Below are 23,524 nucleotides of genomic sequence, written 5' to 3'. Positions count from 1 at the left end.
CACAAGCCGTTCGCATGCCGTTAAGCTGTGATTGTCAAATTCAGATTTCTCAACTACGCACGTAATGGCGACATTTTACAAGCTTGCTTCAAGCCTTTGTTAAGTATGTTATGTATTAGCCATGTTTTTTTACATGCGAAGTTAGATGTCAGCATTATTCCATCATTGTTGTCTTCAGACCTGTTACACGCCACGTCAGACTGCAGACGACCAAACCGTACAAGCCAGCTGGAGGGCGTCCATCCTCACCGACACCTAATCTCATCTTGCAGTTCGTGTCCTTGACTTTCTTCCAACTCGCGTGAAATGAAATAAACCTGATGCTAGTAAAGTGCCTTTCCCAAGGGCACAACGTCGGGGCGGGGCGGGCACGGTGGGGGAACTCAGAACCTCTAGGTTCCGAGCCGAACGCTCTACCTGTTACGCCACGCCCGACGCCGTTACAGTTCGTGTCCTTGACTTTCTTCCAACTCGTGTGAAATGAAATAAACCTGATGCTAGATTCTGACAACAAACCCTGCCAAAGAAAGACAGCTCGCCAGTCAGCCCGAGAATCAAACCGACATAATCAAAACCACGGCGCCATGCTGACCGACACACAACCTTTCACCCTGCCGGTTCTTTTCTCACATCGTGAGAACAGGACGGTACTTGTGGATAAGTTATGACTTATTTCCTCCCAAATCATATTTCTGTACTTGAACTTGTCTTTTTCTTCCGAATACATGAACCAGCTGCTAGTTTTTGACCACAGATGCTGGCAAACACAACTCACCACTCAATCATTGGAACCGACACTTACTAAGTTATGGCGCCATAATGACGGAAAAGTACTAGCTCCATCCCTAAGTCGTAAGGGTCTCCTGGATATGTCCTCCCCAATATATTCCTCTCCTTGCACTTGCCCCTTTCTTCCAAACAAAACAAGCCTGTTGCCAGTTTCAGACGGCAGACCCTGCCAAGCACAACTCTCCGCTAAGCCCGGAGGAGAGCAGATATTATTGAGACCGTCGCGCCGTGTTGACTGACATGCGGCTTATCGCCTGGCTGGTTCTTGTGGACTAACCATTCATTATTCGGACGGAGAAAGTGCAGTGGTGACAGAAAAATATGAGAATGTCGTGTGTTTGATATTCAGTTTTACTAGACGTTCTCTTAAAGCATCAGATGGTCATAAATACATTTGTTGGTTCCCTTGGAAGTCAGTCACACGACTGAAGGGTCAACCTTGCTGTAATAGATAAATAGATAAATAAATGATAACAATACAGCATTTTGTCTATTAGTGGCCTTTTTATATTGCAAGACTGTGAGCTTCTGCGAAGTAGTTCTATTCTTTAAAGAATCAGTGTTCCTTCATTTCAATATCAATGTCTTTTTTTTTTTAAATCAATTTCAATACCTTTCGTGGAAGTTCCTCAGATCACGGACGGCAGGGCTTTCCATTGCGACTCCTCTAACAGTGCGCAAAGCATGCTGGTCTGAACTTTGACCTGTGTTCTATGGTCCGCCATGTTGACATTGTCACCAGGCGTGACCGCCAATGTTGGTATTGTCCGCCGTAACCATGGATACGGCGCTGTGCTACGTGTAACGTGCAACTAATAGATCTGATAAAGCGTCGTCCAACAAGCCACCATTAATAAATACGTACAGGGTAACGTCAGTTTCGAACGTCAAGACTACAAACACTACAGTTATGCCATTAGCAATTTTTGATAAATAGCCAGCACGGTTGACTGGTTACCTTCAATACCTGTCACAACGAGCTTCAAACACAAACATTTTAAAATGCCTCCATTGTTTACTTTGTTTTAGCAGAAGTTTCTTCCATATTCCTCTTCATAAAGTTTTCATACCCCAGTCCCGTGCGGTGACACTGACATTGACAGTAACTTGTGTAAGCCTGACACCGTGAGGAACCCTCCAGCCGGCCCTGACGGCTTGCTGGCTCTCAGGAACACTTCAAACGCGCGAGTCTGAATAATTAATGTACACACAATCACAGCAGAATATAGCAAAGCTTTCATGCCTTAAATGCAGACGATAAAATGTGCAATTGAACATGGAGTGGAATTGCGTGCGTCAGCAATCTTTCTATGAAAAGTTTCTGATTCTTCCGATCCATTTCTGTCAACGCTTTGTGTGAATGACACAGTACAAAATGCATTGCTGTGTGCAGCCGCGCGTTCTGACTGTTTTGTTTGGCGGTTCCGTTCAATTTGTCCTCGCGGTAACCTCTCCTGTCGTCTGCAGGCGGTTTTGGTCAGGGACGAAAAAGGCGGGATTGAACCCGAGACAGAAACAAAAGGGCGCGAAAAAAGGATCATTTCAAGAACAAATTTCTGGGCTCTATCACTGCAGAAACAGTTACCGTGTGTCAGGATGGACAGCTTTTGGCAATTCTAGCCCTATTTCTACCACAATGCTTGATAACAGCAGGTCAGCTTCTGCTAGTATATTCACTGTTTCCTAGCCCTCCTGGCCTGTGGTAGATGCCACTACACCTGTCATATAAGTGTGTGCCACGGGGTCGTAAATCATTCAAATTCCTTCATATCTGGGATACTATATCACAACTCTTGTCCCCATTGTATGATGGTAGTTTTATTGTTTAATTCTCAACGTTCGCTCTGTGAAGGGGATCCGCCAGCGATTCGGCATGCAAATTGATGGTGGTCGAATGTAGTTCAGGGCCTAAAACTTTAAGATTTTTTTTCTTGGAAAAATGGGTAGAAATTCTGGCAGTTTTGAGGTCAATGTGACTGGGGAGGGTTCTACCTTCTGATTATGGCCCAAAAGCTGAGTTTTTGTGGTTATCAGGGGATATGAAGTTGGGACTATTTCCTGGTTGTGTAAGGGTCTGTTTCCTTGGTTGTTATGAGTTTGAGGGGGTGGTAGGGTTTGGGCGTATTTTTCTGCAATTATGCCGTATGATTTCTAATGACAGTGGGATTTTATCACAGCTGAGATGATGGGCTTTCATATGAGGGTAAGTTTGTATGCCAGTAATGTCAGAAAGTTGAGTTATTGGCACTGTCTTTCTGTGCCTTTATGTACACATTTCAATGTGCCAAGGCTTGGCCTGCGTCTCCCCTGAAGTGCCACGCCCCCTCCCCCATTCATACCCTTCCTAGCTGTTGTTTACGTCTGCCTGTGTGAACTGTGACCCCAGATTAAAGGACAAACACGTGGAAGGTTCATTCATCGGAAATTTATTGCAAAAACTCCAGTAATTCTCGTTCTTTTGGCAAATTCTGCCTTTGAAGCTAGTCATGGCTCTTCACATGTGGTGTGCAGAGTATAGACACAAAATAGAGTCAAATATCAGGCCTCATCCCTTCAAAAAGTCGTGTCTTGAGTGGATGGGGGGGAAAACGACCGTCACAGAAACTAATCGCATTCAATACGGTGTAATTTGGGTTACCTGGCTACCAGGGGTGATTCTAGAGAGAAGAAAAAAGATGCATGTACATAGATGTGCTTTTATGGTGTACAATCAACGCGTGGACATAGGACTACCTGGCTACCACGTAAGTCATCTCTGCCATGTCCCAACATGTGTGCAGCCGGATCATCTATCTCTAGAGCCCCAATACATAAACAACAACAGGCAAAGATGCCGGTCTTACGGTGACTGTCTTACTCACAAGGGCTATCCTAACTGTATCTTATAACGGGTGCTCAAGTGTCACAGTTTGTCAAAGGTCAGTGTCCTTATCAATCTTCATCTGATGATGTCCAGTCTCTCTCTGGTTCAGTCTCTGCGGGTCGGTTGTACATGTGATCTGTGTTGACCCGTGGCACTCTCCTCCTCGCTGATCTTCGTCTTCCTTTCCCTGCATCCTCCTCTGTAGATTTGTACGTGCCCTGTTCTCTCGTCTCGTCATAGGCATTGAACTTTTTCACCACGTTCATCCTGGCGCGTGTCTTGGTTCCCTCCTCCTTCTTGTAGGCTCTCTTATAGCGCTGCCTTTTCATCATCTTTTGCAGGACTCGGACAGTCGGAGAGTGCTTTGACAGCGGAATCCCTGCTGCGTACCGCTTCATTGCGATCGACAGACCCACGCCGTTGTTGGAGGAGTGGATAGCTGAAGCCAGCCTGCCTGCAAGAGTACGACTCCGGGTAAGGTTTTTTGGCTGGCTTTTTGAAATTCTTCTGTTCACAGACTCACACTTGTTGCTGTTGGTTCCTTTCCTGGTCTTCTCCAAGCCTGTCTTCCCCAGCCTGTGCTGCATGATGGCGTGTAGTTCCTTTCTGTCACTAGCATTGAGCTTGATGTTGCCACGGGTGGGCTTAGACAGGCTAGAGGGCTTCCAAGTTTTGGGGTGCCTGCATACAAGGGAGTGGGTCTTGCATAGTGAGTGATCTCCCCCGTAGCAGCTCGGGATGGCTTCCATGGCCCTCTCCATGGCACGCTCCATTTCCACTCTCCTGCGGGTTCCAAACCGTTCTAGGCCCTTGCTGTGTTCTGCTTCCAGACGCCTAGCTACCTCCACTGCAAAGCGGTACTTGACTTTGTTCTTGGCAGCCTGTGTGCGTCCCGGAAACATGCCCTTGGACCAAGTGGTTTTACGCGACACCTTGCCCCTGATGGACTTGTTCAGGTGTACCCTGTCCATCAGAGGCTTGGTTCTCTGTCCCGCCTTGTCTGCCATCACTTTCATCACTCCACCTGCAGTCTTGCCATCACCGTCTGTTGTCAAGTGACTCAGAGTGGTCTTTGTCTCCCCAGAAAGGAGATCTTCAGCAATGTTCATCCCACCAGCTTCCTCATCCCCAATGACAGCATCTTGACTGATGTTTGCTGTACAGTCATGGGGGGGAACATCCTTGCTGCGACTTTTGTGCCACAAGCAGTAGGCGCACAGCTTGTTTCGTAGGTCAGCAGCAAGGATTTTCCCCTGGGTGGTCACCCCCTCTGCAAACAGGGTAGCCGCAGAACTGCTGGGCTGTCCCGGCTTCTTCCCCCATCCACTGCCCAGCCTGCTCTGGTACCTTGTGTCTGCTTGCCCTGTTATCGGACTGTCAGCCTCGTTCCCCTTTAGCACATTTATGCGCTTCACCACCTTTGCCCAGCGTTTCATGTCGTTGGCGTTCACGGCTGTCATAAGATCGCTGTACCGGTTAGCCCCCTCCTGCAAGCTTGCCTCGGAGGGGACGGGCAGGTCCATAGCTGCTGCCATCTCCCTGAATGCAGTCACGCCCATGGGGTTGTCAGCTAGCGCAATTTGAAGGGCTGCGTTAGGAACGGCTGCTCTGCCCCCTGGCCCATCTCTGGCAACTTCCTCGTAGAAGTTCTCCTTGGCTGATTTGTACCCGCATCCATCACACACTAGAGTCTGTGATGTAGCGAGCCCTTTCTTACCCTCACCAGTGGAAGACGCCCTGACCAGCTCCTTGCAGAGTACCCCCTCTTGGCTGTCATGCTCTCTCTGTGCCTTCGCACATGCCTGTACAGCTAGCCCTGCATGCCAGATCCTATATCCCAGTACCTGATCACCATCTTCTCCTGGACCATCCTCCAAGTAGGGGCTCATCTGACCGCAAGTTGCCTGGCTAGGAGTAGGACGGAGCAGCATGGGCCTTCTCTCCTCTCGGATGACATCTCTCTTGCAAATGTTGGCATTACCCTGCCTGTCTCTCTCCTCAAGCAGTGCGAAATCATCCTCGGTAGGTCGTGGGTAGGTGGGACGTGTACCCTTGTGTTCTCTAAACTTCAATCCCTTGTTCCATGGCCTGTTTTTGGCCTTGAACTGGCCGTCATGTCTTAGCTTTCTACGTGGCATGGTGATGGCTTGTCCTGACAGTGCTATGTGACCTTCCTCTCTGAAAGCTATCTTTTCTGACTGATTGTCGCCAGCAATGTGTGATTTCAGGTATTTGATTTGCATGTCAATTTTTGCATGTGAATGTCTGCCCTTTCACTCTCAGTTTATTGTTATATCAGTTTATTGTTATGCATTGTTATATGAAACATAGCCAGGTACTGGTGGGGGGTGTGTCCATGTGTCACCAGGTGTACTTCCCAGCAGGGGAGGGGAGGGGCTGGGAAAGGAAGGCTTAGACTGTTTATTTTACTTCAAACATGCTATTTCTTGGGATCTGAGCAAGACAGAAGTGTCGTGGCATCATACTAGTGCCTGTCAGGGCCACATTTCAGCAAAAAATGAAAGAAAATGGTGTGTGTATGAAGTGAAATGAGCTTTGATCTACTTTTAGCATGTTGCGCTGCACACACCTTCTTTAAAAGTGCCTAAAAACAAAAAAAGGGATCATTTCAAGAACAAATTTCTGGGCTCTATCACTGCAGAAACAGTTACCGTGTGTCAGGATGGACAGCTTTTGGCAATTCTAGCCCTATTTCTACCACAATGCTTGATAACAGCAGGTCAGCTTCTGCTAGTATATTCACTGTTTCCTAGCCCTCCTGGCCTGTGGTAGATGCCACTACACCTGTCATATAAGTGTGTGCCACGGGGTCGTAAATCATTCAAATTCCTTCATATCTGGGATACTATATCACAACTCTTGTCCCCATTGTATGATGGTAGTTTTATTGTTTAATTCTCAACGTTCGCTCTGTGAAGGGGATCCGCCAGCGATTCGGCATGCAAATTGATGGTGGTCGAATGTAGTTCAGGGCCTAAAACTTTAAGATTTTTTTTCTTGGAAAAATGGGTAGAAATTCTGGCAGTTTTGAGGTCAATGTGACTGGGGAGGGTTTCTACCTTCTGATTATGGCCCAAAAGCTGAGTTTTTGTGGTTATCAGGGGATATGAAGTTGGGACTATTTCCTGGTTGTGTAAGGGTCTGTTTCCTTGGTTGTTATGAGTTTGAGGGGGTGGTAGGGTTTGGGCGTATTTTTCTGCAAATTATGCCGTATGATTTCTAATGACAGTGGGATTTTATCACAGCTGAGATGATGGGCTTTCATATGAGGGTAAGTTTGTATGCCAGTAATGTCAGAAAGTTGAGTTATTGGCACTGTCTTTCTGTGCCTTTATGTACACATTTCAATGTGCCAAGGCTTGGCCTGCGTCTCCCCTGAAGTGCCACGCCCCCTCCCCCATTCATACCCTTCCTAGCTGTTGTTTACGTCTGCCTGTGTGAACTGTGACCCCAGATTAAAGGACAAACACGTGGAAGGTTCATTCATCGGAAATTTATTGCAAAAACTCCAGTAATTCTCGTTCTTTTGGCAAATTCTGCCTTTGAAGCTAGTCATGGCTCTTCACATGTGGTGTGCAGAGTATAGACACAAAATAGAGTCAAATATCAGGCCTCATCCCTTCAAAAAGTCGTGTCTTGAGTGGATGGGGGGGAAAACGACCGTCACAGAAACTAATCGCATTCAATACGGTGTAATTTGGGTTACCTGGCTACCAGGGGTGATTCTAGAGAGAAGAAAAAAGATGCATGTACATAGATGTGCTTTTATGGTGTACAATCAACGCGTGGACATAGGACTACCTGGCTACCACGTAAGTCATCTCTGCCATGTCCCAACATGTGTGCAGCCGGATCATCTATCTCTAGAGCCCCAATACATAAACAACAACAGGCAAAGATGCCGGTCTTACGGTGACTGTCTTACTCACAAGGGCTATCCTAACTGTATCTTATAACGGGTGCTCAAGTGTCACAGTTTGTCAAAGGTCAGTGTCCTTATCAATCTTCATCTGATGATGTCCAGTCTCTCTCTGGTTCAGTCTCTGCGGGTCGGTTGTACATGTGATCTGTGTTGACCCGTGGCACTCTCCTCCTCGCTGATCTTCGTCTTCCTTTCCCTGCATCCTCCTCTGTAGATTTGTACGTGCCCTGTTCTCTCGTCTCGTCATAGGCATTGAACTTTTTCACCACGTTCATCCTGGCGCGTGTCTTGGTTCCCTCCTCCTTCTTGTAGGCTCTCTTATAGCGCTGCCTTTTCATCATCTTTTGCAGGACTCGGACAGTCGGAGAGTGCTTTGACAGCGGAATCCCTGCTGCGTACCGCTTCATTGCGATCGACAGACCCACGCCGTTGTTGGAGGAGTGGATAGCTGAAGCCAGCCTGCCTGCAAGAGTACGACTCCGGGTAAGGTTTTTTGGCTGGCTTTTTGAAATTCTTCTGTTCACAGACTCACACTTGTTGCTGTTGGTTCCTTTCCTGGTCTTCTCCAAGCCTGTCTTCCCCAGCCTGTGCTGCATGATGGCGTGTAGTTCCTTTCTGTCACTAGCATTGAGCTTGATGTTGCCACGGGTGGGCTTAGACAGGCTAGAGGGCTTCCAAGTTTTGGGGTGCCTGCATACAAGGGAGTGGGTCTTGCATAGTGAGTGATCTCCCCCGTAGCAGCTCGGGATGGCTTCCATGGCCCTCTCCATGGCACGCTCCATTTCCACTCTCCTGCGGGTTCCAAACCGTTCTAGGCCCTTGCTGTGTTCTGCTTCCAGACGCCTAGCTACCTCCACTGCAAAGCGGTACTTGACTTTGTTCTTGGCAGCCTGTGTGCGTCCCGGAAACATGCCCTTGGACCAAGTGGTTTTACGCGACACCTTGCCCCTGATGGACTTGTTCAGGTGTACCCTGTCCATCAGAGGCTTGGTTCTCTGTCCCGCCTTGTCTGCCATCACTTTCATCACTCCACCTGCAGTCTTGCCATCACCGTCTGTTGTCAAGTGACTCAGAGTGGTCTTTGTCTCCCCAGAAAGGAGATCTTCAGCAATGTTCATCCCACCAGCTTCCTCATCCCCAATGACAGCATCTTGACTGATGTTTGCTGTACAGTCATGGGGGGGAACATCCTTGCTGCGACTTTTGTGCCACAAGCAGTAGGCGCACAGCTTGTTTCGTAGGTCAGCAGCAAGGATTTTCCCCTGGGTGGTCACCCCCTCTGCAAACAGGGTAGCCGCAGAACTGCTGGGCTGTCCCGGCTTCTTCCCCCATCCACTGCCCAGCCTGCTCTGGTACCTTGTGTCTGCTTGCCCTGTTATCGGACTGTCAGCCTCGTTCCCCTTTAGCACATTTATGCGCTTCACCACCTTTGCCCAGCGTTTCATGTCGTTGGCGTTCACGGCTGTCATAAGATCGCTGTACCGGTTAGCCCCCTCCTGCAAGCTTGCCTCGGAGGGGACGGGCAGGTCCATAGCTGCTGCCATCTCCCTGAATGCAGTCACGCCCATGGGGTTGTCAGCTAGCGCAATTTGAAGGGCTGCGTTAGGAACGGCTGCTCTGCCCCCTGGCCCATCTCTGGCAACTTCCTCGTAGAAGTTCTCCTTGGCTGATTTGTACCCGCATCCATCACACACTAGAGTCTGTGATGTAGCGAGCCCTTTCTTACCCTCACCAGTGGAAGACGCCCTGACCAGCTCCTTGCAGAGTACCCCCTCTTGGCTGTCATGCTCTCTCTGTGCCTTCGCACATGCCTGTACAGCTAGCCCTGCATGCCAGATCCTATATCCCAGTACCTGATCTCCATCTTCTCCTGGACCATCCTCCAAGTAGGGGCTCATCTGACCGCAAGTTGCCTGGCTAGGAGTAGGACGGAGCAGCATGGGCCTTCTCTCCTCTCGGATGACATCTCTCTTGCAAATGTTGGCATTACCCTGCCTGTCTCTCTCCTCAAGCAGTGCGAAATCATCCTCGGTAGGTCGTGGGTAGGTGGGACGTGTACCCTTGTGTTCTCTAAACTTCAATCCCTTGTTCCATGGCCTGTTTTTGGCCTTGAACTGGCCGTCATGTCTTAGCTTTCTACGTGGCATGGTGATGGCTTGTCCTGACAGTGCTATGTGACCTTCCTCTCTGAAAGCTATCTTTTCTGACTGATTGTCGCCAGCAATGTGTGATTTCAGGTATTTGATTTGCATGTCAATTTTTGCATGTGAATGTCTGCCCTTTCACTCTCAGTTTATTGTTATATCAGTTTATTGTTATGCATTGTTATATGAAACATAGCCAGGTACTGGTGGGGGGTGTGTCCATGTGTCACCAGGTGTACTTCCCAGCAGGGGAGGGGAGGGGCTGGGAAAGGAAGGCTTAGACTGTTTATTTTACTTCAAACATGCTATTTCTTGGGATCTGAGCAAGACAGAAGTGTCGTGGCATCATACTAGTGCCTGTCAGGGCCACATTTCAGCAAAAAATGAAAGAAAATGGTGTGTGTATGAAGTGAAATGAGCTTTGATCTACTTTTAGCATGTTGCGCTGCACACACCTTCTTTAAAAGTGCCTAAAAACAAAAAAGGGATCATTTCAAGAACAAATTTCTGGGCTCTATCACTGCAGAAACAGTTACCGTGTGTCAGGATGGACAGCTTTTGGCAATTCTAGCCCTATTTCTACCACAATGCTTGATAACAGCAGGTCAGCTTCTGCTAGTATATTCACTGTTTCCTAGCCCTCCTGGCCTGTGGTAGATGCCACTACACCTGTCATATAAGTGTGTGCCACGGGGTCGTAAATCATTCAAATTCCTTCATATCTGGGATACTATATCACAACTCTTGTCCCCATTGTATGATGGTAGTTTTATTGTTTAATTCTCAACGTTCGCTCTGTGAAGGGGATCCGCCAGCGATTCGGCATGCAAATTGATGGTGGTCGAATGTAGTTCAGGGCCTAAAACTTTAAGATTTTTTTTCTTGGAAAAATGGGTAGAAATTCTGGCAGTTTTGAGGTCAATGTGACTGGGGAGGGTTTCTACCTTCTGATTATGGCCCAAAAGCTGAGTTTTTGTGGTTATCAGGGGATATGAAGTTGGGACTATTTCCTGGTTGTGTAAGGGTCTGTTTCCTTGGTTGTTATGAGTTTGAGGGGGTGGTAGGGTTTGGGCGTATTTTTCTGCAAATTATGCCGTATGATTTCTAATGACAGTGGGATTTTATCACAGCTGAGATGATGGGCTTTCATATGAGGGTAAGTTTGTATGCCAGTAATGTCAGAAAGTTGAGTTATTGGCACTGTCTTTCTGTGCCTTTATGTACACATTTCAATGTGCCAAGGCTTGGCCTGCGTCTCCCCACAAACAACACTGCCGGGCTACAGCAAGTGGATACTCTTCTGCCATCTACGTCTGCCTGTGTGAACTGTGACCCCAGATTAAAGGACAAACACGTGGAAGGTTCATTCATCGGAAATTTATTGCAAAAACTCCAGTAATTCTCGTTCTTTTGGCAAATTCTGCCTTTGAAGCTAGTCATGGCTCGAGGACTCCACGTAGAACTTTCCAGTACATGGGACCCCGCCTTGCAACACAAAGGACAATAGTTTTTCCTATGGTGTTGTCTGACCATATAGGAAGTATGCTAACTTGATTTGCATTTGTGTAACCTTTTGCATACGATCCTAACGATTTAGTGGTTAAACCAGTTTTTCTAGTTAGCTGTACTGGTATTGAATTGTTCTGACTAGTTCATTCTTTCAAAGCTGAAGAAGAGTGATGGATGTCACTTGAAACGTCCGGAAATAAATATCCGTTTTTATCCAGTTGTAGAGATTGAATTGTATTTGAACACACAACAGACTTTTAGCAATGTTTGTGGTTGCAGTATGTTCTAGAAGTCAGGTGTTTTGATGTTCTTTACTCTTTGAGTGGTGACAAGGCCACCACTTCAGTTTCATTTTTATTTATCAAACCAGGCAAGTACAACATAAAATAAAATACCCCAGCATAAAATAAAATAACACAACATTACAACAACTAATCAAAATGAAATCAAAGGTCAACTTAAATATAACTAAACGTTCGTTCGTAAGTCGTCAACTATTTACAATACAAACAACTCAAGATAACTTGATACAATAATAATAATGATAACAATTATAGCTACTAAAAATCGAAAAGTGGAATTTGCATATCAATGTGTTGCTGATCGTAAATAAACGATAACAGTCAAAAGAGAACATAAGTGTCCGAAGTTTAACTGTCTTAGGCCTGTCTTAGCATCAAAACATAATACAGAAATCAAACAAAAGAACCCACTGAAATGTGGCATGAACTGAAGTTGAAATATATACAGTCTTGTTGTTTTGATCCCGTTTCACGTGCTGTTTTAGTGCTCAAATTACACTTTAGAGGCAGGACAACCATGCCAATGTGAGTTTTTCATGTTCTGAAACCAGGTAGGTGAGATTTGTTAAAGGCCTCTCTCTGCCATTATCCCCATTTTTTTAAGTTAAGTATAGGCCCTCATGCCCCCCTCCCCCATCCAAAACCTTTGTACAAATTATTCACAATCATCGTTCGTATCCTTGTGATGATGCTCTCTAACTATCATAATAACATCGACCAGTGCGTGTTGATGACAAAGAATGGCTTACCCGTGTGCTTCTCTTATTTCTGAGTCGACAAGGCGGAGAATCGTCCGGAAAGTAGTCTGTCTTCCAGCCGATATGGCGAAAATGGCGGAGTATCACGGACCAGCACTTCCGGTGGTGAAAGGTCAAAGTTTGTTTACCCAATTACCCCACTAAACCAGGAATATCCGACAGTAGTATAGGACTATGTGATTTTTAGCATGTCGTGTTTCTGTAACCAACCGTCATTATAGTGTCACGTGTTATTCCGTAACCTTCAACATGCTAAGGTTTGCCACGAAATTTGTACATGTCTTCTTCTTCTTCTTATGATACTGGACAAAACCCCGCGTGGGGCATAATGTCCAGGACTTACTTATGGTCAGAGGCCTTACCCAAGTGTGGCCGGTGGTGGTGGTGCAAGCCGTCAACAAAATAGAAAAAAAGTGGTGCATAAATAAACGAACAAGTGATACTGTACATATTGTCATACTAGATATAGGCCCCTACCCTTACAGCTGGATGAAGCCTGGGTAACCATAGTACTTGGCTACCCCAACTTTGAAGGTATCTGTAGTCTTAGATTCCATAAGGTGTTGCGGTAGTGCATTCCATGTCGTGATTATGATTTTGTGTAGCATTTTTGTGTAGCACTGATTTATGGTTTTGTGTAGCACTGATTTGTTTATGATTTTGTGTAGCATTTTTGTGTAGCACTGATTTGTTTATGATTTTGTGTAGCACTGATTTGTTTATGATGCTGTGTAGCATTTTTGTGTAGCACTGATTTGTTTATGATTTTGTGTAGCATTTTTGTGTGGCACTGATTTATGGTTTTGTGTAGCACTGATTTGTTTATTATTTTGTGTAGCATTTTTGTGTAGCACTGATTTGTTTATGATTTTGTGTAGCACTGATTTGTTTATGATGCTGTGTAGCATTTTTGTGTAGCACTGATTTGTTTATGATTTTGTGTAGCATTTTTGTGTAGCACTTATTTGTTTATGATTTTGTGTAGCACTGTTTTGTTTATGATTTTGTGTAGCATTTTTGTGTAGCACTGATTTGTTTATGATTTTGTGTAGCCCTTTTGTGTAGCACTGATGTTAATAAAACTTTATAAAGGTGGTGTACTCTGGATAAAACACTGAAGACGTATAAGACCGTCCCAGCAGCTAGTCTAGTAGAGGGGTGAATTGACCCCATACATACATAAAGTAATAAAACTCCCAGACTGTCTATTTGTACAAACGTGTGTATTAATTTTTGAGTCAGTATGGACAAGGTTAAATTGATATTTACTAGCATGTTCTTTCTCACGTGGGGCCCACTACATGAATAACAAAACAAGACGTGTTACATAGATAAAAACAATAGTACGAAGACTAAAGGTAAAATGAAATTACATGTGATGTTGCAAGTAAACGATTAGAGAAAACAAACAACTACACTACCACTAAATATCTTATTTACATGTATCTTTACTCTTCGAAACAAGTAGAATGATCCCATATGTCACATTTGTAGAGTTTTTCACCTGAATGTCTTCTTATATGTCGAGATAGGTTAGATCTTTCATCAGTTCTGTATCCGCACTCTCCACAGATGCAGGGATTTTCACCAGTGTACCAGTAAAGCCATGTGTTGGTCTAAATTACATTTCTGTGCGGGAGAAACATTTGTACTAATTGTAGGTCTTCTCGTCTGTATGGTTTGTCATATAGGGTCCCCACACATGTAGGACTTTTCATCAGTGTGTCGAGCCATGTGTATGGTCAGAGCATTTTTTTGCTTAGCAGAAAAGCTGCACAAATGGCATTTGTAGGGATTTTCCCCTGTATGTGCTCTCATATGTCGGGTCAGGCAGCGCCTGTATTCTGTCCTGTACCCGCATTCACCACACATGTAGGGTTTTTCGCCAGTGTGCTTAGCCATGTGGTGGTCCACATCAGATTTCCGTACAGTAGAATAGTCACACTGCTCACATTTGTAGGGTCTCTCACCTGTATGCTTTCTCATAATATGATGATCTAGACTGCCTTTCTTTGCAGCCGAATAGTCACACAGGTCACATTTGTAGGGTTTCTCACCTGTATGTTTTCTCATGTGCTGGTCTAAATTGCATTTCTGTGCAGCCGAATAGTCACACTGGTCACACTTGAATGGTTTCTCGCCTGTATGCTTTCTCATATGGTGATCTAGATGTCCTTTCTGTGCAGCCGAATAGTCACACTGGTCACATTTGTAGGGTTTCTCACCTGTATGTTTTCTCATATGGAGATCTAGATTGCCTTTTTGTGCAGTAGAAAAGTCACACTGGTTACATTTGTAGGGTCTCTCACCTGTATGCTTGCTCATAATATGGTAGTCTAAACTGCTTTGATGTGCAGCCGAATAGTCACACTGGCCACACTTGAATGGTTTCTCGCCTGTATGTTTTCTCATATGGTTATCTAGATTGCCTTTCTGTGCAGCAGAATAGTCGCACTGGTCACATTTGTAGGGTCTCTCACCTGTATGCTGTCTCATATGGTTGATTAAACTGCCTTTCAGTGCAGCAGAATAGTCACACTGGTCGCACTTGAAGGGTTTCTCACCCGTATGTTTCCGCATATGCCTGGTCAGCTGAGACTTGTAAGGCGCACTGTATTTACAGTGGTGGCATCTGTGGGACGCAGCCAAAGCAGCATCTAAAAGTAAAACATCCTGTGCTCTTTGTCCTTCCATCTTTCCTGGATGAGTTTGCACAAACTGTGATGAGAGTACCTTGTCGGCTTTAGGAGGGTCAATTCTACACCTCTCCTTGGACAGAGTCTCCTTTTCTTTGTCCTGTTGCCCTCTCGTGCCTGTCTTGTTCTCTCTGCTGCTAGTCTCGTTCCCGGAATGCCCGATGGTCTCTTCTTCAACGTTTCTTCCACTGCTTGGCCCAGCCTATGGTAACCGTAGAGAATCAGATCAGTATAACCATCGTCATCCTGACTTTGTGTGATATACTATTTCATTCTTGCAATAATTTGATCTATCTGTAAACCTCTTCTTATCAACCTCCTGACCCCCGACCCCGCAGATGTGAGAAACCATACAGCAACTTCCCCCTCCCCAACAAAAAATGGACGAGTCCAGTCGAAATAATCATATGATAAGCATTTTCACAGGGGTCGAAACGCATGTATGTGCGGTAACAGGAATTCTAGGTGATGTCAAAGGGCAAAGCCCCGAATTTGTTAACAGTTCTTGTCTAGACCATTGTTTCGATTTGCATATTACAATGTACAGGTACAAATCACGTCACACTCTTAGTTAAGCCCCCCCCCCTCCCAATTCAAAACCGATTGAAGATCGATGTACAATAAAAACGTTCCATAGTTCAATCATGTCATATTTGTACGATCAAGTGAGCCTTGGACCTCTTACCTATACGCTTGGAATGTTGCCTGGTTGTTGTAGTGCTAAAGTCTGTTGAAATTTGTCTCAAAGTATCGACAAAAATAGGTCTCCTTGGCCTCGTGCAATACAAAATGGCGGACAAAGCTTGAAGGGGCAAAGGTTAAACGTGGAAAACCTGATTACCCAGGTCGAACAAAGGTCACAGTATAACCGCCTGAACGTTAAGGATTACGTTCTACTGTATTAGTGTAAACTCATTATCATCATAATCATTATTAGTGTAAACTGCGGTCTATCTAACAACACTGTTTTACTGGTACACACACAGTATTTGGCTAGTATGTTAACGTTGCTCTGTTTAATTTCTATTTTACTCGAAAGTGTTTTGCTTACAAAGGCACACAGGTCAAAGACTACTTAAAGGAACATAAGACTGATGCAAAGTTCATCACAATACACAAAATGTACCAGAAAACTATATACCACGATGTATCATTTCACGTTTTGTCTGTTTAGAATAGACCGTATTTTCTTAATTTGCATGTTGCAATATTTCTTTCTATAAATCAATAATATTCGATAGTGAACAAAACAGCCACAACACGCGTGTACTAAAATACCAGCAAAATAGTGTTTCGAGTAAATTTATTCATTTTCATTCACAATGTCAGTTCTTGAGAAAGACTATCTACAGTACAAAAGCTAAAATGTTACACAAGTACATTTACAATCAAGACATGAACTTGACATGAGTAGTGTAACTTGTACTTGTACATACATTTATGTCGTTTCACCAATGTGTTGTGCTAGGAGCAAACTAAGGCGCCTTTCCGTGACGAGCAATATTCGCAGCTAGTGTTCACATCACTACTTTTCCACATTTCTATGGTTTCTCATATGTCTGGATAGTTGAGTTTTCTGAGCTGCCCTGTATCCGCACTTCCCACACATGTACGGCTTTTTACCAGTGTGCTTAGCCATGTGTCGTTCCAAATCAGATTTCCGTGCAGTAGAATAGTCGCACTGGTCACACTCGTGGCGTTTCTCACCTATATGTTTTCTCATATGTCTATCCTTGTGTTGTGCTAAACTGCCTTTCAGTGCAGCAGAATAGTCACACTGGTCACATTTGAAGGGTTTCAGACCTGTATGTCTTGCCATATGTTTAGTTAAGGTTGATCGGTAAGCTGTCCTATACCCGCACTCCCCACACATGTAGGGTTTCTCACCAGTGTGCATCACCATGTGATTATGGAGACTGAGCTTCCACTTGGTAGAAAAGTCACACTGATTACAACTGTAAGGTTTTTCATCGGCATGTTTCACTTCATGCCTGGCTAGGTCAGACCTAACAGCCGTCCTGTATCCGCACTCTCCACAACTGTGGGGTTTTTCGCCGCCGTTTTTAACCAAGTTTGGGCTAAAGTTGTCATTGAATGCAGCAGAACAGTCAGAAGGGTCACAATCTGATGGCTTCTTACCCGTGTGTGTTCTCATATGTTTAGTAAGGGTTGATCGGTAAGATGCCCTGAAACCGCAATCCTTACACATGTAGGGTTTCTCGCCAGTATGTACGACCATGTGGTTGTGAAGACTGAGCTCCCACTTGGTGGAAAAGTCACACTGATCGCAACTGTAAGGTTTTTCATCTGTATGTTTAACTTTATGTCTGCCTAGGTCAGACCTAACTGCCGTCCTGTATCCGCACTCTCCACAACTGTGGGGTTTTTCGCCGCCGTTTTTAACCAAGTTTGGGCTAAAGTTGTCATTGAATGCAGCAGAACAGTCAGAAGGGTCACAATCTGATGGCTTCTTACCCGTGTGTGTTCTCATATGTTTAGTAAGGGTTGATCGGTAAGATGCCCTGAAACCGCAATCCTTACACATGTAGGGTTTCTCGCCAGTATGTACGACCATGTGGTTGTTAAGACTTAGCTTCCACTTGGTAGAAAAGTCACACTGATCGCAACTGTAAGGTTTTTCTTCAGTATGTTTCCTTTCATGCTGGGCTAGGTGAGACCTGGTATCCGTCCTGTATCCACATTCTCCACATACGTACGTTTTTTTGCCGGCGTGTCTAGCCATGTGTTTGTTTAAGTTGCTTTTCCGTGCAGCAGAATAGTCGCACTGGTTACATTTGTAGGGTTTCTCGCCGGTATGTTTCCTCATATGTATCACCATGTGAGATCTTGCCGCCCTGTACCCACACTCTCCGCATACGGAGGACGTCTTTACAGAATCTTGGGCTTTTTGCGAGTCCTTCTTTCCTGTACGGGCCATTTCAAGCTGACGCGATGAGGCTTTCTTGTCGGACGCGGCAGAGGCTTTGATGTTCTTTCTCTTGTTCTTCTTTCTTTCCATTTCTGCTGCCAGGTCCTGTATGTTTGCCATCTCGTTCCCTGGGTGTGCAGTAGACGTTCCTTCAGCAGAAAACCCGTAGCTTGACCCGTCCATTTCTGGGGCCTGTGGGAAAATATAAGGGAAAGAAAAAGATCACGTTTACAATTTTGATTATATACTGCTACAGTATATGCAATCTCAAAGACTAAGAGTGGAATAGTGTGATACATACCACTAGTGCCTAATCAATGCCCCACGTTTTGTATGATGATTAGATTTTGTGCCTTTTGTATTAGAAATACAGTCTGATAGTAATCTCCTAAAGGGTAAAAGCTCTGTGAAATTGTGGCAGCTGTCTGAAAAAAATCTATTTCTTTCAGCTTCATAGTGGGTACACTGAATAAAAGATGTATTTTATTTCCACTCCATTCAACAAAATCTCCAACGTATCTTACCTGGTCCGTTTTTTTTCTAAAGAGATTATCTAAAAGAATGGAAAACAGATAAGTTACTACATACATAGATATTATGAGCAACATTTCATCACAAGATAATCAATACGAGCGATCACGATGATGGTGGAAGACAAAATAACAATTTACATTAATTTGTAATTCAACCTGCAAATTTAAACATGAGCTAGTCAACTAATCCGCTTACACTCAGGTTGAACAGACGCAGAATACTCTGGATGTCAACTAAAACTAAAAGCGTGATTGCTCGCACGTCCCCTCCTCCATGTATATACTACAGTAGAAGCCAGTTAATTGCACAGCGGATTAACACGCACTTCTGTTAACTGCACGGATTCCCAAAATTCCAAACCGGTGCGGTCCAGCTAGATAACTTCGTATTATTGCACCAGCCGGATAAGAGCACGAAATAGACTGGCAAATAGGCCGTGCAATTATAAGTGGCTTCTACTGTATTCTCTTTTTTCCCGAACCACACCCCTTTACTTGAAGTAGCCGCCACGCTACGCTGCAGTAGCGCGATACAGTGCATATCTGATGGTACACAAAGGTCTTACCTGTCTATAGGATCCGTTGGTAGCTGATTGGGAGCGTAGTAAGTTAGAAATTCGCCTCGGATTGGAGGGAAATAGCGCCGGTTTCACTGCTCAAAATGGCGGAGAGTCGTAATCACAGGTCAAGCAAGAGGTCAAAGTTGACAAACCTGATTACCCAGATCGCGCATTGTGTCGCTGATAGACCTCATGTCTGATTACAGCTTTGTTTGTTTGAATCTTGTATATTCATATAGATGCTTAAATCAGCCCACAGGCCGCTTTCCATTGGCCAAACATATGAGAAACCATACATGTGTAAAATTATAGAAATGCATCCACTAATGGAATACGGCTCGAGCGAAACACTGCACGTCCTTGGGGGAGGGGGTGTGAGTATTCTGCTGGTGAAAATACACTCCATACCAAACCTTCCGGGAAAACGATAGCTTATAGGCAATTACTTTCGACTTTTGAATGGATAAGGCAATCAGTGCCTCTGTTCCGGTACAGTATACTGTGACCTGTGACCTAGCTGGATAATCAGGTATTATGCTTGACCTTTGCCCCTAGATGCTTTGGCCCGTCCGCCATTTTGCGCTCTTCGGAGATAGTATTTTTTTTCTCTGATCTGATGAAATTCCAACTGATTTGAACGCGAAATCAACCAGGCAACATTCGAAGCGTAAAGGTAAGAGGTCCAAGGCTCAGCTGGTCGTAAAAAGGTGGTATGTTTGAATCATAAGACGTATGAATGAACTTCTGGAATCGGGTTTAAATTAGGGGAAGGGGGTAAGAGTTAGCCGTGGAACACTCCTCCTTCGACCTATACTAGTTTAGTTTAGTTCAGTTTAGTGTCCTTGAAACTTTGAAGTAAACTGAAGAAACCACAGGAGACGAATGAGCTGCTATTATTTTTCCAAAGTTGACGTGGGGGTCACATCGGGTCAATTCCTGCATTAATAATGACAAAAATGGCCGGCCGGTGACTTTTATGAATGGAGCTTTGTTTTTTTTGTGCTGCTGTGGATAACCTCGGGGCTTCTGGAGTTGTTTTTTCGCCCCGTCAAGGCAGGTAAGTGCGTTGGGAATCTAGGGAGTTCAAGAATCCGGCCCGACGGGCAAGAATAAAGGCCCGGTGAACACAAGTTGGATCATGTCTTCGGTGTGCCTCACGACTCCGTAGTGCTAGTATAGCTCGAAGGAGGAGTGTTCCACGGCTAGGGTAAGAGTGTGATCTGATCTTGCGGGAAAAGCCGCCTCATTAGTAACTGCTACGGAGATATTTTCATTGAAGTTTATTGTAGGATTATTTTTACCTGACTGGTCCACTATCTGTTGGGGAGGGGTGTTGGTCGATAATAAATTTCTTTCATACAGCTATGGGGTCAGAGGTGAGAATGGTGAAGAGGGTTACAAATGACCGATCGATTACCTGATGCAATATACCAAGAGAGATTATCTGATTTATCACGAAAGGAATGGAACTGATGCTTGCTTGTACTGCTCTGATTCTCATAGATTCAGCTTTATTGGTACTTGGCATGGCAAATGACATTGTAACTGCCACATGCAATGTGCCAACGAATTACATTCCATAAAACCCTGAAAGTTATTACAATTCACAAACATGCATAATCACATTATGTTTAAAAACCTTGACACTGGATTAAATATAGCAGTGACGGAGAGACAAATTCAACATAACTATGTCACCAAACAATAACGCACCTTGTTATTTACAAGAAAAAGTAACTGCATGTATTTTCTGTACAGACGCAGTACTACTAGTGACCTATCGCCACAGAATCGCCATAGTGTTCCCAAAGGCTGACCATCGGGTATTCTGGGAACGAGACTAGCAACAGAGAGAGCGAGACAGGAACGAGGGAACATACGGACAAATACGAGGCAAATTTGTTCACCTGTGGGAAACAAGGGAAGAAAATAGAGACTCTGTTCAAGGTGGACGTCGCCGTGGACGGCAGCGAAAAGCTTGGCAGGATAACATCGCTGACTGGACGTCCCTCAGCCTACAGGAGAGGATAACCCTGGCTAGGGAAAGGCACACCTGGGGGTAACTCTCGATCTTCATGTCTACCTTGTCCCCCCCAACGACCTGGAGGTCAAGGGACTAGGTAGGTAGATAGGTTCAAGGAAACCATTAATCCTACGCTGCCCCGGACCGACGCAGATATACTAGTACGTGCAAATTTGTCCAGGACAGATGGAAGGGCAAAGAGCAGAGGATGTTTTGGGTGCTGCTTTGGCTGCGTCCCACAAATGCGACCATTGCGGATACAGGGCGGCGTACAAATATCACCTAGCCAGGCATATGAGAAAACATATGGATAAGACACATGGCGAAAAGGACTTTATGTGTGGGGAATGCGGGTACAGGGTGGCTTTTAAGTCTGATCTAACCAGGCATATTAGAACACATAAAGGCGAGAAACCCTTCAAGTGTGACTATTCTGCTGCACAGAAAGGCAGTCTAGATAAACCCTTCAAGTGTGACCAGTGTGACTATTCTGCTGCACAGAAAGCGAGTTTAGTCTACCATATGAGAAAGCATACAGGTGAGAAGCCCTACAAATGTGAGCAGTGCGACTATTCTACTGTACGGAAATCTGATTTGGTTAACCACATGGCTAAGCATACTGGTGAAAAGCCCTACATGTGTGGGGAGTGCGGGTACAGGACGGATTACAAGTGTAACCTAATCATACATATGAGAAAACATACAGGCGAGAAGCCCTACAAGTGTGACCAGTGTGACTATTCTGCTGCACAGAAAGCCAATTTAGACCAACACATGGCTAAACACACTGGCGAGAAACCCTGAATGTGTGGGGAGTGCGAATAACGGGCAGATCAGATGAGTCACCCATACAGCCATAAGGGAAGACATACAGGTTAAAAATCCTACACTTAAACCACGATGCTAATGTTCTATAGTACTGAAAGACACTTCGTCATATAGCACAGAAAATTAGTGAAAATCTGTGAATGTATGACTTTATATACATTGAAATTTAAAATTCTTGGATGCCTTTGTGTAGATTTATAGCTGGCCATGTTCAAAAACCAATGAAGATATTAAAAATAAATAACTTTAATTGAAAATACTATTTTGTTACAGTTATGCTTGTTTGCTTGACTTTCCATACACATATTTGACATTCTTGTAGACTAAACCTATGGCAATTTCTGTAGCTCTGTAGGGACGAGAGACTATTGTATGTAGTTTTCTTGTATTAGTTTGTGTAAAAGCTATCAGATTTTTTTTTGCGAAATAGAGGGAAAGAGGGAATAGGAGAGAAGAAAATAAAACCACCGCGAAGATTTCAAGATTTGTAGCAACACATTGTGGTAAGCGTGACAAGGTAGTCTGTCTCGCTAACTTTAGCTAGTCTGAACTGATGGTAATTTAGCAGCTCAGAGAGCAAACACCCATATGTCTTTCTATATTAGTATATAGTATATATCCATATGGTTGATCGGTCGTGGGTAGAAATATGCTCAAGGTAACGCACCAAGCTGTGTTCGATATAAATTGTGATCGTTGTTTATTGTGTCTAACATGAGTTTGCTAAACGAATGCAAACTTATTCTACTTTACAGCACCCGATACCAAGTCATACGACCTGCACAAAAATGAGGGAAGGTACATTAAATGCATGACTTGGCGTTCGCTACTATTATAGAAAGGCTACGTAAAAAAGTGTCAGAGACTGTCAAGCATTCAACTCTGCCAATCCCATTGGCTCTGATCATAGAATCGTTTCCACCAAGATTCGCCTCAGTGTTCGAGTTCCCAAAATTCTTCCTCGGAAAAAACTGTGTTGGCGAGTCGTAAGGGATGACCCTGAATTGGCAGACTCAATAGACTCTACGATCTCCCACTTTTTTTCTCGGTTCCCAGAAGTTCAGAGAACATATTCTGAATTTGTCAGAATATGCAACAAAGTCGGCAAAGAGAAACTACCAAGGAAACCTCCTCGCCAGCCACAGCCAGTTGACTGCCCTAATGTGACGGCCGATCGACGGGCCACCCTCCGCTCTGCCACAAAGAACCTCCAAGCAGCCCAGACTCAGCTCAAGCAGTCATACGACAAGTGGGAGGACAACCGCGTGCTGAACACACTCCGAGCCTTTGAATCAGGATCTACTGTAGATCATGTGAAGGCTTGGAAGTTGGTACGCGAGCTGTCGGGAAAGAGGTCAGGTGTCACATTCATACAAGGCGAAGACAGACTCGAGGCCTGGAAAAATCACTTTTCCAAGCTTCTCGCGCCAGACACACCCCAGGCAGGAGTTGGACCAGACATCACACCAGTGTTTGACACTAACCACAGCATCAACTGCAGCCCCTTCTCCCAGGAGGAAGTTGACTCAGCACTCAGTCAGATGCGACCAGGAAAGGCTCCTAGGACGGATAGTATCCCTGTCGAACTGTGGAAGCTTGCAAAGATCAGTGAGCATCTCACCTACTTCAGCAACCAAACACTGTCTG

At 44.8% G+C, this 23,524-nt stretch overlaps 4 protein-coding genes across 4 annotated transcripts in view; 2 read left to right on the top strand and 2 right to left on the bottom strand.

Moving 5' to 3' along the window:
- Nucleotides 1-7,951: 7,951 nt before the first annotated feature.
- Nucleotides 7,952-23,524, top strand: part of LOC118424537 (trichohyalin-like) — a 565,429-nt gene continuing 549,856 nt past the window's right edge. The window contains exon 1 of the mRNA XM_035833132.1: nt 7,952-8,078. The gene's annotated coding sequence lies outside the window, so the exon portion shown is untranslated. The remainder of the gene's footprint in view (nt 8,079-23,524) is intronic.
- On the bottom strand, nt 13,560-15,830 carry LOC118424563 (zinc finger protein 525-like). Its single transcript, XM_035833186.1, has 2 exons — nt 15,690-15,830; nt 13,560-15,206 (listed from the first exon to the last, which is right to left on the bottom strand). The coding sequence occupies exon 2, from the start codon at nt 15,000-15,002 to the stop codon at nt 13,992-13,994; it is 1,011 nt and encodes a 336-aa protein (XP_035689079.1). The 5' UTR covers nt 15,003-15,206; nt 15,690-15,830; the 3' UTR covers nt 13,560-13,991.
- LOC118424550 (zinc finger protein 184-like) lies at nt 16,315-19,189 on the bottom strand. The gene is made up of 2 exons (XM_035833167.1): nt 19,033-19,189; nt 16,315-18,125 (listed from the first exon to the last, which is right to left on the bottom strand). The coding sequence occupies exon 2, from the start codon at nt 18,114-18,116 to the stop codon at nt 16,530-16,532; it is 1,587 nt and encodes a 528-aa protein (XP_035689060.1). The 5' UTR covers nt 18,117-18,125; nt 19,033-19,189; the 3' UTR covers nt 16,315-16,529.
- On the top strand, nt 19,568-22,731 carry LOC118424574 (gastrula zinc finger protein XlCGF57.1-like). The gene is made up of 2 exons (XM_035833202.1): nt 19,568-19,699; nt 20,785-22,731. The coding sequence occupies exon 2, from the start codon at nt 21,236-21,238 to the stop codon at nt 21,851-21,853; it is 618 nt and encodes a 205-aa protein (XP_035689095.1). The 5' UTR covers nt 19,568-19,699; nt 20,785-21,235; the 3' UTR covers nt 21,854-22,731.

Source organism: Branchiostoma floridae, chromosome 10 (assembly GCF_000003815.2).
Source record: "Branchiostoma floridae strain S238N-H82 chromosome 10, Bfl_VNyyK, whole genome shotgun sequence".
NCBI lineage: Eukaryota > Metazoa > Chordata > Leptocardii > Amphioxiformes > Branchiostomatidae > Branchiostoma > Branchiostoma floridae.
The sequence above is the reverse complement of the archived record's forward strand: the minus strand, read 5'-3'. Positions and strand labels throughout refer to the sequence as shown.